This window comes from Scaptodrosophila lebanonensis, unplaced genomic scaffold (assembly GCF_003285725.1).
Source record: "Scaptodrosophila lebanonensis strain 11010-0011.00,11010-0021.00 unplaced genomic scaffold, SlebRS2 tig00000098-arrow-pilon, whole genome shotgun sequence".
NCBI lineage: Eukaryota > Metazoa > Arthropoda > Insecta > Diptera > Drosophilidae > Scaptodrosophila > Scaptodrosophila lebanonensis.
In genome coordinates this window covers 2,401,702-2,418,572 of record NW_022060568.1, presented here as the reverse complement: position 1 = coordinate 2,418,572, position 16,871 = coordinate 2,401,702, and the positions used below count along the sequence as shown (strand labels likewise).

Below are 16,871 nucleotides of genomic sequence, written 5' to 3'. Positions count from 1 at the left end.
GAACGCTTCATCACTCTGCCTATAGTTTTCTTCATCATGCCTGCTCTGTCTAAGTTTTTTCTTAGTTCTTAATTAGCAGTGTAGACGTTGCTGCTTACACTGCTAAAAATAATTAAACACTAACATACATCTACTTGTTTTATAAGGACTATATTCGTTATTTTTTATACGCACAACCACAAATATTTAATATATGAATATATATGAACTATTTTATGATTACATATTTGAGAACAGGAAAAGCTCTTAAATCAAATGTTTTGTGATTGAATGAACCAAAAATCTCGAAGCACACTGGTAGCCAATGAACCGCACCTCCACACCTCGACTCTCGACTTACGACATAAACTTAGCTTTAGCTCTAGGGTGGATCTTGTATATGCTTTTGTTTTATTATTATTATTTTTTATTTCGCTTATTTGAATTTGGTTTCCCTATTTTTCTTTTAGTTCGCATTATAAAAGGAAGCATTTCATTTAATTCTTACACACAAGTTTTCGTACAAAAAAGCTTAGTGTTCAAATTTGGTCCGGCAAAAAAGGAAAAATATTCGATATATGTCTTGAAACGCAAGTTAAAACATGAAATATGTTTATTGAAAACGAAAAACGTATGAGAGGGAGCTTTAGACTTTAGTCGAGTTATCGTGATGGCGCGCGTATAACTTTTCATTTATTTATTTATATCGCTTTGCTTAGCCGCGAGCGTAAAAACATAACATCAATTTCGGCATTTTAAAGCTCCAGATACCCTTTTGAAATAAAAAGCAGCGCCATGCTAACTCGCACATATGTATGTACATACATGTGGTAGGTGTGTTTGTATTTGTGTATGTGAATGTGAGTGTATATGAGACTACAGTACTGGTCCTGAATCGGTGGTGCAGAAATCAGAAGAATTTGTTAAAGAAATTAATGAGATATGTATTAGTTATGCATGGACTGCTTTTTCATGGAACGGGTAATATTGATAAGCTTATTTCTCTTCTTATTTTCAAATTGGTTATGACCAAAAAAAGTGAAAGAGCTTTCTTTCAGTCTTTGAGATCCAATTGTAAACTAAAACGGTTTGAATTTCCATCAACAAATAGCGAGAACCGTATAGAATGGTTTGTTTTTTTGTTGGTTTTTCATTTTTTCTTATTATGTTTTGTTTTACTTTTACTTAGACAATATTGGGTTTGTTTGTTTTTTTTTTAGTTAACACACATACATACAATTCTTCATATATTCTTTGGTGGGCAATTTTAGAAATTATATTTTTAAGCTATGTATTCTTGTTTAGGTTTTTCGTTTTAGGATTTCATGTTTCATTTCTCTTGCGATGCAAAGGCGAGAATTTCAGATCCTGCCTACATACCTTCATACATACATACATATGTATGTATATGTATATATCGGTCATATAATGTCAGATCTAGATGGCTAGCAGTCGAGGTACCGGCACCTAAAAGCTGTTCTATGTTCTTCTAGAATACAGTGTTGTTGTACGGCCCCCGGCTGTTGTGCTCTCTACATACATACATACATATAATCATAATCAGGAGAGTGCTCGAGCAGCTTCCCGAAATGTAAACGGATCTTTTGTTCGTTTGTTTTTCTTTTTACTGTCACTTTTCGTGATTCGTTATTCTTTTGGCAGTGTGATCGATCAAACTTAACACATTCCGTTAATTTGTTAAATGTTGTTGTTGTTTCGGTTTGTTTTGTTTCTTCACATTTATCTCTTCTTTTTTTTGTATTCTCCAACAGCGGCTGACATACATACATAGTTTCTTTTTTGTTGTTTTTTTGCGTGCCTGTGCAAACAGATTGCACCAAATATGTGCATATAATGCAGATCGGGGGTTATATATAAAACATTTACATACATTACGTACTAATATTTGTTCATTATCATTATTTTATACCCATATATTTATATATATATATATGTTTGTATTATAAAATTGACCTGTTGAATTTCAAATGGAAATCAAAAAATAAAAACACACACTTAAGATAAATCCATATATAATATGTATACATATGAGATGCCTAATGAAGCCAGTTTTGCAGTTTGCTCGTTGCATAATAATGGAAGGAAAAATTGCGGGCTATCAGAATAATTCCACACCCAATAGATGTGTGCATACATATGTACATACATATACTATGTACATATGTAAATACATATGTATGTAAGTTGACTGACTGCATACATACAAGCTAGCTATTTATATAATTTTCGATTTCGTTTCTCATCCTTCTTCAATTTAAATTTTTTAATTTTGGCACGCTGACCAAAATACTTCAAATAAAGGATAATACTTAACATATGCATGTATGTATATGTAATACATATACATACTTCATACATACAAACAAAGGAACACATACATACATAGATAAGTACGTGCGTTCTTATGCATAGAAAAAAACAGAAAGGGACAAATATAGGGGAAATCATAAGAGTAAACGAAATGAGAACACAAAAGGCAGGCAATACGTAAATTAATAAATGTATTTTATTTTTTACACAATATTACTTTTATATATATATATATAAATGTTAAATAAAAATCAGTCGATTTTACGTTTGGATTAATTTAATATCGATATCCGATCTTAGACACTTACTTACACGCAGTACATACATATAATAATATTAAATGAGCAAAGTCGACACATAGTACATATGTATCTAAATGATATACATGATGATCGTACATACATTATGGTGAATGGCGTCTTGCAGCTTGTTGGCGAGTTGTGATCGGAATGCTGGTAGTTCTACAATTTGTTTTGTTTTCTCGTATTTATTTTAGTTGTTGCACATTTTGCATATTTGCTTTGATGTTCTGTTCTCATAATTTAAACATCCTTTGCTTTCATTTTAACTTTACTTTACTTAACGTTGCTTTGCTTTTGCTTTGTTCATTTGTTTTTCAATCCATTTCTTTCTTTTTTTATTCTGGCATTGTTTGATCAAAGAGCATTATTATGGCAATATTGAAATATTTATCATTGACACATATCTATCTACACAAAGAGACAAAACTTGACCTTATTGCTTCCTCCAATATTAGAGAGAACGTGAGTATATTGCTGTTTATCGTACAACTTCGAATTGCTCATAAATATTCTTTGTACTGTATTTTGGGAGCGGACACATACAGATAATGCATATATATGTATAGGTAATACAGATACCAGATACAAATTGGAATTGTGACGCGTAATTTTGGCGTAAATTCAAAAAATATTTATGTGCGTTGCTGACGTTGACGTTAAATTGTGTATAGAGCGGATTGTTTTGTAATGCCAAAATCTTTGCAACTTTGTACATATGTATTTCGCGAATCATCATTTAATCACATAATAATAAAGAAGAATGGAACGGATAAAGCATTTATGTAAGTTCGCATTCGCAATGGGGTATACATATATAGGTGGTATGTTATATTTAGTGAAATGGCTGTTTCTGCTCAACCTTCGGTTGTTTCTAATATTAACACCAAAGTTTCGATGCAGACCTTTTCAAAAAATTCGCCGCCTGCATCGTGTTGAATGCTCTCTGTAGTTCTGATGAGTTCTATTCTGCCGACATGATATTGTGAACTTGTTCCAATTTGAAGGCAAGTCGCTGCTTCTGTGAAAATTCATCCTCCTCTAGTGTGACCGTCAACTGTTCATTGTACTTCACAGCATAGGTGTAGAGCTCATGCAGGGCGCAGTTTGTATTAAACTCCGTTGTGTGCAACTGAAAATATTAAATCGATTTTATTAATCTCACTTTTAAAAAAATTGATTTTATATTGCATAAAACATGTACAGATCGACATCGATATAGTGTAATATTATTGATTACATTGTTCATTATGGTCTTTTGGGTTTTTAATATACGAAGCCACTTACTCTAGATTCCTCGGCGAGCATTGCGTTCATATCCTGATCTGATATAGGTGGCATGTCCCGGATATCCCTGTAATAGCGGTCTACCCATTTGCGATACTCTGGAATATCTTTTGCGTACAACAGTTTCGAGCTTGGCGAATCTTTCCCTGTAAACCAAATCAACCTTAATAATCGCAACACAATATTATATTTTCTATTTTACCCAATCGATGGTCAGAAGTCGAGCAGGAATCCATGAACGTTTGAGCAACGACAGACAGACAGGAATCGACAATGTTCGATTTGTGAATATCAAATACAAAATTTGGATTTTTTATCAAGTTCACCCAGAAGCTGCACATGAAAAAAAAAAGAAATACACCATTATGTATGAATATAAAAGTACTACGATAAAATGATATATTTACTTACCGTAGTGGTAAGCTGTTGCTTTTCCATGTGTGCACAACTTCAGGATCTGTAATGCCATGATGTATGGCTTGATCGTCCAAAAAGTCAAACATATATTTGATGGCTAAGGGCAGAGCCGACCCACGATGTGCGGTGCTGAATATTGTCTCAAATAGATCATCTACAAATTTCTGCAAGGTGCCTTTAGTTGCTAGAAGTCTTGTTAAGTAGATTTCTGAGACTAATTTGTTGACGCGTTCGCCCTCCTTTTGTATATCACTGTCATGATGTTTGACTAAATGCCAGTATTTTAAGCCATTTTCGGGCATATCATTGTTCAAAGGGCTGCCAGCGCGGCTAAATGTTGGTGAGGATGATGTATATTTCGATATATTAAGAGTTTCGTATCTGAAATGTGAACACATCACATCATAATTAGTCTTATGTTTAAAGAGGAATTTGAAATTCACATTTTACGTACTTGTGAGATTTTTCGTTTTTATCCGACAATATACTGAAATTATAGATAGAGCTTTGTTTGGGAACTAGGCTAAGTCCAGCTCCATCTGGAACATTATAGTGCTGTAAATTGTTTAGTTTCTTCCATTCACTTTCGGTTTTCGAAGTTGCGTCTTCATCGTACAAAATAACTCGGCCCGTAGCACCAGTTCGCCATTCTATATGGAATGAAAAGTAAACAAATGGAAAATTAAAACAATAATGACTATGCTACACATTTAATGTTCTTGACAATGATAGATTCTACATTTATGCACGGTATTTATGAAGCCGTGAAATTGCTTTGAAATTGGAATTATTTATTATTGTAGTATATGTCTAATCTGTTTGAATGTTGGTACATACCCAAGTCTAAGTCATCCTTGCGTGGCCTTTGGCTGGATGGTATATTTCTGTATATTGTCTCCAAACATTTCTCCTTAACCTGCCCAATGGTGTCGCAGTCAAGAACCTTGACAGACACATTTTCAGTGTGTAGGGGCAACATATCCAGGTTGTTACAGAATATAGGTTGCTGTATAATACTCGCGTACACAGTCATGGGTCGGAAATCGATTGACTGCCGAATCAATTTCTCTTCGCTCAAGGAGTAGCGAGCCTCATGAGTGCAGGCGTCGACGGGACCCTTATCCACCTGCCCCTTGACAGCACGGAAGAGCATATAGAGAGGCTCACCGGCACACTCTTTGAGGAATTTATACAAGAGGAACGTAAACCAGGCACTCAACATCTTTTCCGCAACACTTTCCGTGCGACGTAGCAATAGTTTTGGATGACTTTTTCCCTCAATGCATTTCTCGATGAGGTCACCCAACAATGTTTTTAGGATATCTGTGCAGTATTCCAATTTCGATTGCAGTGTAACCATAATTAGTGAGGCTACATTGACGCGTTCGCGCATAGAGAAATAACGATTCGATTCGAGTGTGCGTATGAAGAGTAGCAAGAATGTTTTGTTCATGATGAGCTGACCAAATAGACGTAGGCCTTTCTCTTTCCGTAGCAGTTCTGGTCTCTCCCATTGCAAAACAATGTGATCTTCATGGTTAGGGAAGAGTATTTTCATGGCATAGGAACGATAATCAAGGAATGGTATGCCACCCGATGTGAGATCACCAGTCAGGTCTGTCATTTCAGTTTGCAGCTCCGCAAATGCCTCCTTGCACTCGGCGGCTACACGCAACTCCAGGATATCCATCTGCTCCTGCATGTTCCGCAAAACGCGACTTGATTCGCTGCTCTTCTTCTTATACGCCACAAGAAGAGCGACGAAGATCAGCAGGAGGACAACAATGCCAGCTACAATGCCCATTAGAAAATTGTCACCAAAGTCCGTTATAAAATTGGACGATGCATAACTGAGTATTCCAATGCGGTATTCAAGTGAGGATCCAATACGCACAATTACCTCGGGACCCCCACCAGTACCCGTCGCCGCTGCAGCCTCTGTAGGAGGTCGGCAGGTGAGTTGCTGACGCGATAACGAGGTTATATTGCAGAAACCATTGCCAATCTTTACTTCCACATCGCTCTCCTTACAGGCCCGATCAAGGTTGCGACCATTTATAGTTAGATATTCGCTCTTAAAGTATTTTACGCGCTCCTCAAAGGGGAAATATTGCGGATTCGGATAGAGTTCAAAGTAATTGTTATGAGTCTTTGAAAGGTTTTGCACCCTGAGTACATTGTCCATTAGAAAACCATATTCAAGTTGTGTTGGATTATCGGCATTCAATGTTTCGCTATCTGCCTCAATTATTGGGGAGGCGCATTCCATTTCCGTATCAGATTTCACAAGACAGCCACTTGTATACATTTGTCCTTTATAATAGACATAAATGCTTGGACTTTGTATGCTCGTAAATTGTGTTCCTGTGACTGCGATTCTTATGCCGCCAGCGGGAATGCCTTTGGCAACCTTGATTTGTGCTGTGGGTCCCGAGCTAACCTGCTCAACTGTGGGATCGAGTACATATTTAAAATTATAGTCGTTAAACTCACGCGGCCCATTGTCGAAGGACATTTTTAAACGTCCCTCGATAATGCCCGGTGATGGCGAGGTACGACAAATAGCTTCGGAACTGTCAGCACTTAGTATTTGGCATGGCAAATGGTCGTTGATGAAGGCTTGGATGCGCGATCCAGCATTCAAATGCTTGCCAATTATACGGATTTCTGTGCCACCAGAAGTTGGACCGAATTTTGGATAAAAGTTCGATATTTTCGGATCAACAAATTCATAATCTTCCTTCGATTCGCCACGATAGTCACCAATTTGCACCACAATCCGTCCATTCCGATACATTTGCTCTCCGGGACTGTCCACAATACACACGATCTGTTTTGTATCAATGTAGAATTCCTTAAAAGGCATACAGTTGATGCCAGCAATTCGTACACCCGAATAGATATCCATGTAGTTTTTGCCCAGATTTATGCCGCGTATGGTAATATTAGTGCCTCCCTCCCAGGGACCGGTTTTGGGCTCGAACGACTGTATTTCGGGATTCGGGCAAATCTCATTGCGATTAAGCCAATCGGTTTTGCCCTCATTATTTTTATTGCACTGTTCCTCCACCTCGCAGGAGTTTGTCGATGAGCACCAACCGCAGTTGTATTTCTCAGCCAAGGCCAGGCAAATGCCACAACTGTCCGCCATATCCCGACAACGATAAATGACAACTGAAAGTGGTTAAATGAAATTAAAGGTTAGTCTCCTCATATATATATAAATATTAAAAGTTATGCCGTGCTTTCATAATTTCAAATTATATATTTTTTCAATGTATTGTTCTAGCCCTCGTTACGGAGGGGAATTATATTGGTAAATCAATCTAAAACACAATTTACACATGTCTCTTAATAAATCTCTTAATCTCGAGCCGGCAAACACAGATAATGAATTGGAAAGTTCGCAAAAAACAACAAATATTCAAACTATCATTGTTATATAGAAGAAAACTCATGAGTATAGAGCCGTTTTCATGAACTTACCATGAATATTGTGTGGATTATCCAGGGGCTTAGAGCCGCCCCAGATAACGGCAAATGTTGCAGTCAAATTGGGAGACCTCGATGTGTACTGGAATTCCATGCTGTCGCAATAAATTGTGTCCCCCAACAGCTGGGCAGTCAAGCTAGTAACGCGTCCCTCGATGTTAAACTGGCAGACGAATCGGGTCTGCACAATAAACTGTCCGATGATGTGTACCTTGACCTTAATAGATTTGCTGGTGCCCGCAGCAACTAAGACCTCGCTGCCATCACCAGTGGCGTTGATGGTGGGGCAGAAGCCTGGGCCGGAACGGTAGCTTGGTCCGATGCGGCTTACGCCAGTTACAAGTATGTCGTTGCGACAGTTTTCTGCCGTATCGTGAGTGCAACGATGTGCCTCTACGCACCAATCGCATGGAAATTCGGATGAGACGCATCTGGTGCACGATGAATGTGTGCTGCAGTCGAAGAAGGTGAAGTCTGTCGACACTAGATCTGGACCCGTGCGTGTCCGCACCGAGAGCTTGGCCGTGAAATGATGCTTGCCCTGTTCGATTTGAGGCAACATATCGGTCCGTGGCGTTGTGCAATTTACACCGTTTCGCTTCTTGGTGGCATTTGTGAAGAGCGCTTTGTCCTCAGTGGTAAAAGCACATATTAGGTTTTCCTTTAATTGTGGCAGATGGTCGATAATCAGCTCCAAAGTGCGCGCTGTGGTTCTCTGCAGTTGATGTGGCACCACACTTGTAATCGTTGTGCATTTTCCAGTCTTATAGCTAACCCAATATAGAGGATCATTGGCATCATCTTGACAATTGGAGCGCGGACTGCATTTGTTCTCCAGGGAGCACCAGCCACAGTACGGATCCTTGGCACCTAGACATTCGCCACAAGTCTTGTAATCAGCACAATCATAAACCTTCACTTTCGACACTTTCCTCTCCGACATGGCGTAGATGTAGAGGTTTTGATTATCGAATTGCATGTCCTGATTGATGGGTGAGCCCACATCAACGGCTAGGCTAGCATATTCATTGGCAATGTTTGAGGACTCCACAACCACCTTCTTGATGTAACCATCACTGGTTCCAATAAAGACGACAGTGTAACCGCTGGTGCTTGTAGCTGCAACAGCGGTTAGTCTTTTATCGAACATGGCCACGGGCACAGAAGTAATGGGATACTCTCCGCCTAGAGGCGAATTCACATCCAAACCGCAAAAATCTTCGCCAATTGTTTGCAATTTCTGGATAAAAAGGAAACCAAAATGTATAATTAGGAAAAATCAGTTTAAAAGCGAAATATTCTATGGTTCTACGTACCGTTAGCACACAAGGCATGCTGGGCGATATAAAGTCCAGACCTCTCATGCCATTGCCGTTGAAACAGGACTTGATATTATGCATGAATTTCCGACGAATCGATTTCAAGGAGTAAATGCAGAAAGCCGAGTTGTTTGTGGGTGTATTGCCATCTCCCTTTGAGAAGACGGCAAAGAGAACATCATCCTGAATTGTAATGCCAAGACTCTGGGCCAGATCTGAGCTTGGTTTGCCCAAGAATCCAGCCTGAACCAAATTAAATTTCGTTCCACCCTGGGCATCGCTTATGCACTCCACAGGAATTTCCGTGTATGAGTAATAATTGGAATCCTCCTGGCAGATGCGCACCAACTTTGTGATATATTCCTTGGGCGATGAATGATGACTGTGCTTCAGTTGGGTGGTCAAGAAGTAGGAGAAACGTTCCGAACTGAAGCCGTACACATAGTTGACTAAATAGGTCTCACGGGCATACGAATTTATAAAAGTACGTGTGCCTGTTGTCACCGCCGAGGAGGCAATCTGGAACATTTTGGATTTCTCTAGGGATCGTGACGCGACCGCAGGTATTTCACTGCGATAAGGAGAATTATTGGTGTAGGTCACGCCCACATACATGACATTTGTCAACGGATGTTGTGGTGGTCCTGGTGCTATAAAAGCCACAGTCGATGAATTATTATCGTTGGCCACCACAGCATCGGGCAGATCCTGCTCCACAATGCTCACATTCTGTAGATTGCGCACGGTACACGTGCCCTGGAACACTGAACCGCATACAATGAGACGCGATGTGGCGCGATCTATTAGCAACACTTTATTGTAATTATCCGTGGGCTTGCGCACAGCGTTCGCGGGACAATCAAGTAGGGTGCACTCAACGGAATCATTCTGTGGACCCGTCTTTACCGTCTCGTGCAGCTGCAGATCTGGTGAGAGCTGATACAAGCGATTGACTCCACCGACAAAAACACGACCAGTGACTGTGTCCACCAGTAGATGGTTGAGGATGGTATCGAATTTAGCGACATGTGTAATTATGGAGCTATTGTTTTTTGCTTGTCCAGCAGCGCCGATATCCGTCGAATTGGCAACCAATCTGTCGGACTTAAGTGATAGCATGTCATTGCGACTTTTTGTCAGCTCTCCATTTGTGAAGACATCTTTTACAGTAGTTACTAGCAATATACATAGTATTATATGCATTTCCACGTTCACACAATTTCGCCCACCGGCGATCTTTTCAATCCGATGAGGACTTATCGAGATATATGTGTTGTTTTTTTCGTTTCTTTTAGCTATATGAGTAGTTACGGCTACAACTACAGCTACAGATTCTAAAGATTCTCAATTACTTTTGTGTCCAAGCGACGAGCTTCCGATTTCTTTTGAGTATGTTTGGTATATTCAATCCATGTGCAGCTTCTCTCTATGTTTACAACGCCCTTTCAATTTCCTTCGGCTTTGTCTTATCCATTTGATATTAAAACTATCTACAGATTTACACTATACATACATATTTTATTATATGCATCGACCTCAAGTAACGAGCAGCGACATTATATTTATCTGCATAGAGAAAAAATACAACAAGAAAGCAAATTGAAGCGATTACTGTCTGAGGGCAAAGAATGTGTGTGAGGAGGCATTGTTGATATAAACCCTCAATGTTATGAATGATAAAACTGCTACATTTATGTGTATATGTATGTATATGTGTACGAATATACATACAATGTGTGTGTGTGTGTGTCTGCGTGTGTTGCATGTTTGCTTGCGACTAGCTATGGGAGGAAAGTACAATGACGTATGCGTCACAACAGTTGTCAGAGCTAAATAAATGTACTTACTTATATACATATGCATGTATGTTTGTACGTACAATTCAAGTTCCGACCTTAGAAAACATCTGGGCGTCATTACATGCCCAGTTTCCCAAAAATCTGCTAGCCAGAGTTGGGCAGGTGTTTAAAACTAAAAAGTTACCCAATTTAGAACGCGATGCGCTCAGCATAGTTTCAAACTGAATGTTTAAATGTACATAGTACTCGTACATTGGAAAGACACATGCAAAACCATTTGAGTTTACTACAAAACTATGTTTTTGTTGTACGCGGAATGCGATGGGATTGGATGTAGTGAATAGCCCATTGAATTAATTGGGCATGAGTCGGCGAGTCATAGTTTAAAGTTAGCAATATGAGTAATTGTATTCAGCTTGTTTGTTTTGTACACATTCAGCAAAAACACAAAAAAATCTGGGGACGGCAGGGGACAGACACAGACTACCCAATTTATAAATGAGTAAAGTGATCTAGTCAATATGACTCGGCATACAATGTTAATGGGGAAAATAAACACCAGCAATTATTTGTGTCCACCAACTGCCACACCCCCCTCGAACCACCCCAACACCCGTCCCTACATGCAAAGCGACAAATGGAGGTGCGCTCATGATTTCACATAACATCGAAATGTTTTGGTCAAGGCAACGCCAACAGCAACCCAAAGGGCTCTTTTGTATGTTTACGCAGGCGTTTCGACTCGCTTTAAAGACGCCCGACCACGCAGAGACAGAGACGAGCAGGATTAGCGTCAGAGCGCAGCATCGCATCAAGTTGGTCAAGTTATGCCAGTCCAGAGAACGAATGGCCGCCTTTGCCCATGTGCCCACCTGCCGGCAACAGCAGCCCAGTGCGTGGGCGCCCATCTCGAGAATATTGAAATCGACTGACTTGACTCCATCACAGCAGATACTAGAGAAAGCAAAGGTGTATTAAAACCTCCCGTGCGGCAGCAGCAGCCATCGACCGCATCGGTTAAAGCCGACCACACATACATACATATGTATATGTATATATTGTACATATATATGTACGTGCACTGGTTGATTTAAAAATCACATTGTGTACCCATTGACGCACTATTATGTCGTAAACTGAATAATTAGGGTGATGGTGGGGCACAGTGGTTATATTTGTTTTAGCACTAGCACTAGTGAAGTGCACTAATTCCTTAATTTTAATGACGGAAAACGAAAACGGAATGTATGTACATAAATACATGCATATGTATACAATACATGCGCACACACACACACACGCATGAAACGACACACTGATTAAATTTTCTCAGAATAGCCCATTGAAATACAATACGAATGCGGATGAAAGCGCATATATTATTGAAAGTAACATTAATTATTGAAACAAAGAACATATACGTACTATTTATTTAATAGATTGTTGAGTAGTTTTAAAAGAAGTCTCAATTTTTCACAGTGAGTATGTGTGTGTATGTATAATATGAGTGTAGATGTAGTGCACAATGGGCGGTGAGGGCGCGGGCGAAGGTGAGCGGCACCGTTCATAACACTTTTAAATAATTTAAGAAAACCGACACACGCACTATTTATTATTTTAACTTTTATCACTTTTTTCTTATTTATTGCCACCAAAACAATTAATAGCAGGTTTTTAGCAAGTTTATGCGCATTTCCTTTCTTTGTCGCTACTACCAGAGATGAGCAATATGCTGCTGCTACTTCTGGTAAACTATCGATGGCACCGATACCTTTCCATTTCACAACTGTCGATGACATCGTGCCAGTATCGATGATATTTCTTTTGGTAATGTAAAGCATTTTTGTACTCACCGCCGCCTAGTAAAACAGAGATAGTCGATGCTTTTGCGTAGGCGTGAGCAGATTTCACAATACGCATTTTTATCTACCCTCTAGCGAAAGCACATCTGTTTGGAATGTTTTCAACAGCCAGGAAGAGGAGTGGCTGACCCCGGTACATACATATTGCATGTGCATACATATATGGTAAAATATTTTTGATCAGCATGATGAGGCGAGTCAGAACATAGGAAATTATAAGATCTGTGTTGACCACCTTTACCCCTTCACTATAACCTTTTGCTACTAATATAATGTTTTTTTCATATTTTGTAATTAGATTCTTAATACTAGCCGGTCTCAATTAGGAGCTATTGTTATGCATACATAAATATATTGTTTGTAGCATATTATTGCTGAGGGGGAAGCCACAGGGTATACAAAAGTCGGGCACCGTGCCTTGCGTTTTACTTGTTTTTCTGTATCACATTTGCATTGCCGGCAAACTAGTTTGGTGGCGATGCAACAAATCTAATTTGAAATGAAATGTTTGTTTTCAGATTAAGTTTTCCAATATTTATGGAAATCCTAAATCGTTTAAATGTTTAAAAATTGTTCTATGCTAATTTGTAGTTTTAATTGCATTTCGAATAAATAATGATATCCACTATGTCAATGAAAAAATCGAATTTGCATACTTTCGGCAATATTAATGCAATACATACATATAAGTAAGTACATATGTATATTTATCTTATCAAATATGAATTTGTGTTTTAATTGTGCTAACGTTTGTGTACTTTAGCGTAATCAATAAACATTAAATTGCCTGCATTTATTAGTATTCCTCTTTCAATAATTCCCTTTGCAGCGATGCTATAAACAGAAACAGGATATTCTGCAATAAAATTGTTCATTCACAGTAAATGGCATTTTCGCTAGTGGTGGGCAAGCTGCAATGCGTGAAAACCCAATTGGGACTGACATCATATAAGAATATAATTCATAAGTGAAATAATATATAAGCAGTTCAAAAGAAATGCATTCAAAATAACGATAAATGGCATAAAGGCAAGGCGAAGGAAAATATAAATACCTGTCAACACATCATTTACCAGCACTTAAAAATGTATTAACACTTCAGGGCGCAGAGTTGCGTTTGGCAGTAAATTACTGCTAGAAAATGTATTCACTATTCAGATAAAATCAATTTCTACTTATGTAAATATTTCAAAGTAGTTTACTTTTTGCTAAAATTTATTAAATGTTTTTAATGTTTATATTTATATATTACAGCAACTGATAGAAATATACTTATGCATATTTTGATTTATTTAAAGCATTAAACGGGTCTTTTTATTTCTATGATAGGTGCTTTTAACCCATATCCGATTTTTAGATAGCTATACAAATTCACGAATATAGCTAATAAAGACATATTTCATAAGCCAGTGTATACACTTTTGAAAAGCAGCAACTAGTTACTGCTGTACTTACTGCTGGCAGTTACGACTATTACGTTTTCCACTGAGCGCAGCAGGAAGAAGAAAATTGCTGCAACAATACGATGGTGACGTTATGCGCAGGTCTGTTATGTGGATTTTTGAAAGAAAACGTTGAATGTGCTTTGCTTAAACTAAGAGATGAAATTAAATCAATTTATTGAAGTATCACTTTTAAATTTATTAGAGCTTAAACATTTTAGTTTCGATATCAGATAGCAGTCATAGAAACGAACACTCGTCCATTTAATTAAATTCGAAAACAGTTATTCTGTTTATTGTTAGATATGTATGCAAATCAAAGAAAGGTGTAATAAGTATTAAGTAATGCAAATAAATGTTAAAAACAAAATCATTTTTCGAGCACTCGTATTTATTTCTATATTATATAATAATGTGATCTGCAACTATATCTAGATTTATGATAAGCTCGGCTAGCTGATAAGCTGAAAATATCAAAGTCAAATAATTGCACTATTCTCTTCACAAAATTAGATTCTAGATGAACTGAAATTGTCAATGAACTGAAATTTACGAGGGCTTCAGATAAAGCTCTGCACATTAAAACAATTTCTGATATGCCATCCAGCTACCAGATCGAACCAGCATGCTGCTAAATGCATTATTTTCTGTTGTGGCGGCTAGTGGAAACGCTAATCTGATTCGAAGTGAATGGCAAAAAAAGGAAGAAAAAGAGAGGCACTGGGATCCATAACAGTAGCAGTAAGCCAACATTATGAATAACTTTAAATGGGAAAAGCTTTTAGATAATTATTATCTGTTATTTATTTTTAAGTATGTGAACGAAATAAGAAAAATTACAAAAAAAAATCCTTATGTAATTAATTTTTGTTTTCTTTGTTCACAGCTAGCCGAAAGGCAAATAATATTCCCCCACCGGGTCGGAGGCGTTAATTAGATATTATTGTAAATTTGATTAGATTTCTCCTTCTTAGGCTTTTCTTGCTTATAAGACGCTTTTTATAATTTTTATATATTTCCTATGTCGACAGTCAATTTTTGTTGACATCAATAAATAAACAAATAAATATTATCAGTGCTTTTTTCTTTATATAGTAAATATCATAAATAAATCATTAGGAGACCAGATGTCCTAGACTTATTCCCAAAATAGCGAAAGCTCATGCTGATTTTTATTGATTGATTTATTGGGTAGAGATATTTATGTATTATGGCACTAGCCGTAAGGACAATGTTCTAAAAAACAATTCAGAATTAGCGTAAAAGAATGAACTTCAATAAAGAAAATGTATATGACTTCTCGGTACTATTTTGTTGAAAGAAATTATCAATCAAATGAGAATTTAATTATGTATTACTCAACTTACGATATCAAATATAGTGGGAGCTTCCTTATTTAGAGGTAATGGTTATCCAAAATAATCTTATAAACATCACAGTTATTAGAAACAATGATGTTTCCAATTCTTTTACAGCTATTTACATATATCTATTTCGAGTTTGTTTTTTGTTGTTCTTTAAAAACTGAAAACTTAAACATAAAAAATATTATATGTCCCAACTAGTATCGTAAGATCCTAGTAACTTTTCTTTCTTAAAAATGTATAGTTGGATTGCTACTGATTTGGACTTTGGAGCTAGGAACTGGCTAATTATTATAATTTTTTTAATACTTACGTACTTTTAAAAGTGAATGGAAACTCTACATATTCAGTGGGTTGGGCGAGCTCAGTTGGAAAGACATCGCCCAGGAATGAAAGATCGGGGATTATAATAAACAAGAGAGAACGCTACAGTCGAGCTAGCCCGACAGTGAAATACTTTCGACACTGAGGTATACGCGCCCCTAGCAGAAGCAAAAGGAAGAAGAAGAGCGAACTTGCAGCAGCTTGTAGGCGTAGTGCTGGAGTGAAATTGTTTCGCTAATAACTTTTTTTAGAATTTTCGATTTGAATGCAATTCGAAACAAAAGTAGATTATTATGTATTAATTATGTGTGCCAAGTTTGGTTAATATGGACGGTATTGACAAAATTCTGTACCGGAGGAAGGGGGGAAAATTCAAAAAATTAAAATAAACTCGGCTAGCTTAGGGAATAGGAGCATTTATATACCAAGTTTGGTTAATGTGCGCTCAGCCGTTCCCGAAATCCAGGCGTTCATCCAGACGGACGGACAGACGGACGGACATGTCTAGATTGATTTCTCTTGTCATGCTGATCAAGAATATATAAACTTTATGGGGTCGGAGATGCTGCCTTCTGTCTGTTACATACATCGCACAAACCTAATATTCCCTTTTAACCCTACGGGTACAGGGTATGAAAACAATAAAAGGGCATAAATGCATGTGTTTTTTTTTTTTTTTTTTGAACACAGACTTAAAAGCCGTCGAATCGATATTCAAATCCTTCATTATCAAACTCTTCACATTCAATGTCTCCGGTTGAGAGCACGGAGCATTGCTGAAATCGGAACGTAAGTTGAAAATTCAAATAAATACTTAAATCAGAACCCATGTTGTCAATTTTGAAAGATCTGAATCCAAATGCTCGTCTGGATAGCCCTAGAATTTTGATTTTCTTAGGAAGTTTTCTAATTGGGAACTGTTGTGCGCTTACAATGTTACAGTTCTACGCATATGG

At 37.7% G+C, this 16,871-nt stretch overlaps 1 protein-coding gene across 1 annotated transcript; it reads right to left on the bottom strand.

Annotated features, from left to right (window-relative positions):
- Window positions 1-2,569: 2,569 nt before the first annotated feature.
- Window positions 2,570-12,584, bottom strand: LOC115628063 (plexin A3). Its single transcript, XM_030524027.1, has 9 exons — window positions 12,349-12,584; window positions 9,122-10,690; window positions 7,800-9,045; window positions 5,151-7,487; window positions 4,768-4,963; window positions 4,308-4,694; window positions 4,099-4,229; window positions 3,897-4,042; window positions 2,570-3,741 (listed from the first exon to the last, which is right to left on the bottom strand). The coding sequence occupies exons 2-9, from the start codon at window positions 10,325-10,327 to the stop codon at window positions 3,574-3,576; spliced, it is 5,817 nt and encodes a 1,938-aa protein (XP_030379887.1). The 5' UTR covers window positions 10,328-10,690; window positions 12,349-12,584; the 3' UTR covers window positions 2,570-3,573.
- Between the last annotated feature and the right edge of the window lie 4,287 nt (window positions 12,585-16,871).

What these genes read in the sequence shown, in the direction of transcription:
- LOC115628063 (XM_030524027.1), bottom strand. Translation starts at nt 10,327, where the DNA reads ATGCATATAATACTATGTATATTGCTAGTAACTACTGTAAAAGATGTC. An exon ending in AGCAACAGCTTACCACTACG is followed by an intron (nt 4,230 to 4,307) that starts GTAAGTAAATAT and finishes TTTCATGTGCAG; the next exon opens with CTTCTGGGTGAACTTGATAA. An exon ending in GACTTCTGACCATCGATTGG is followed by an intron (nt 4,043 to 4,098) that starts GTAAAATAGAAA and finishes TTTGGTTTACAG; the next exon opens with GGAAAGATTCGCCAAGCTCG.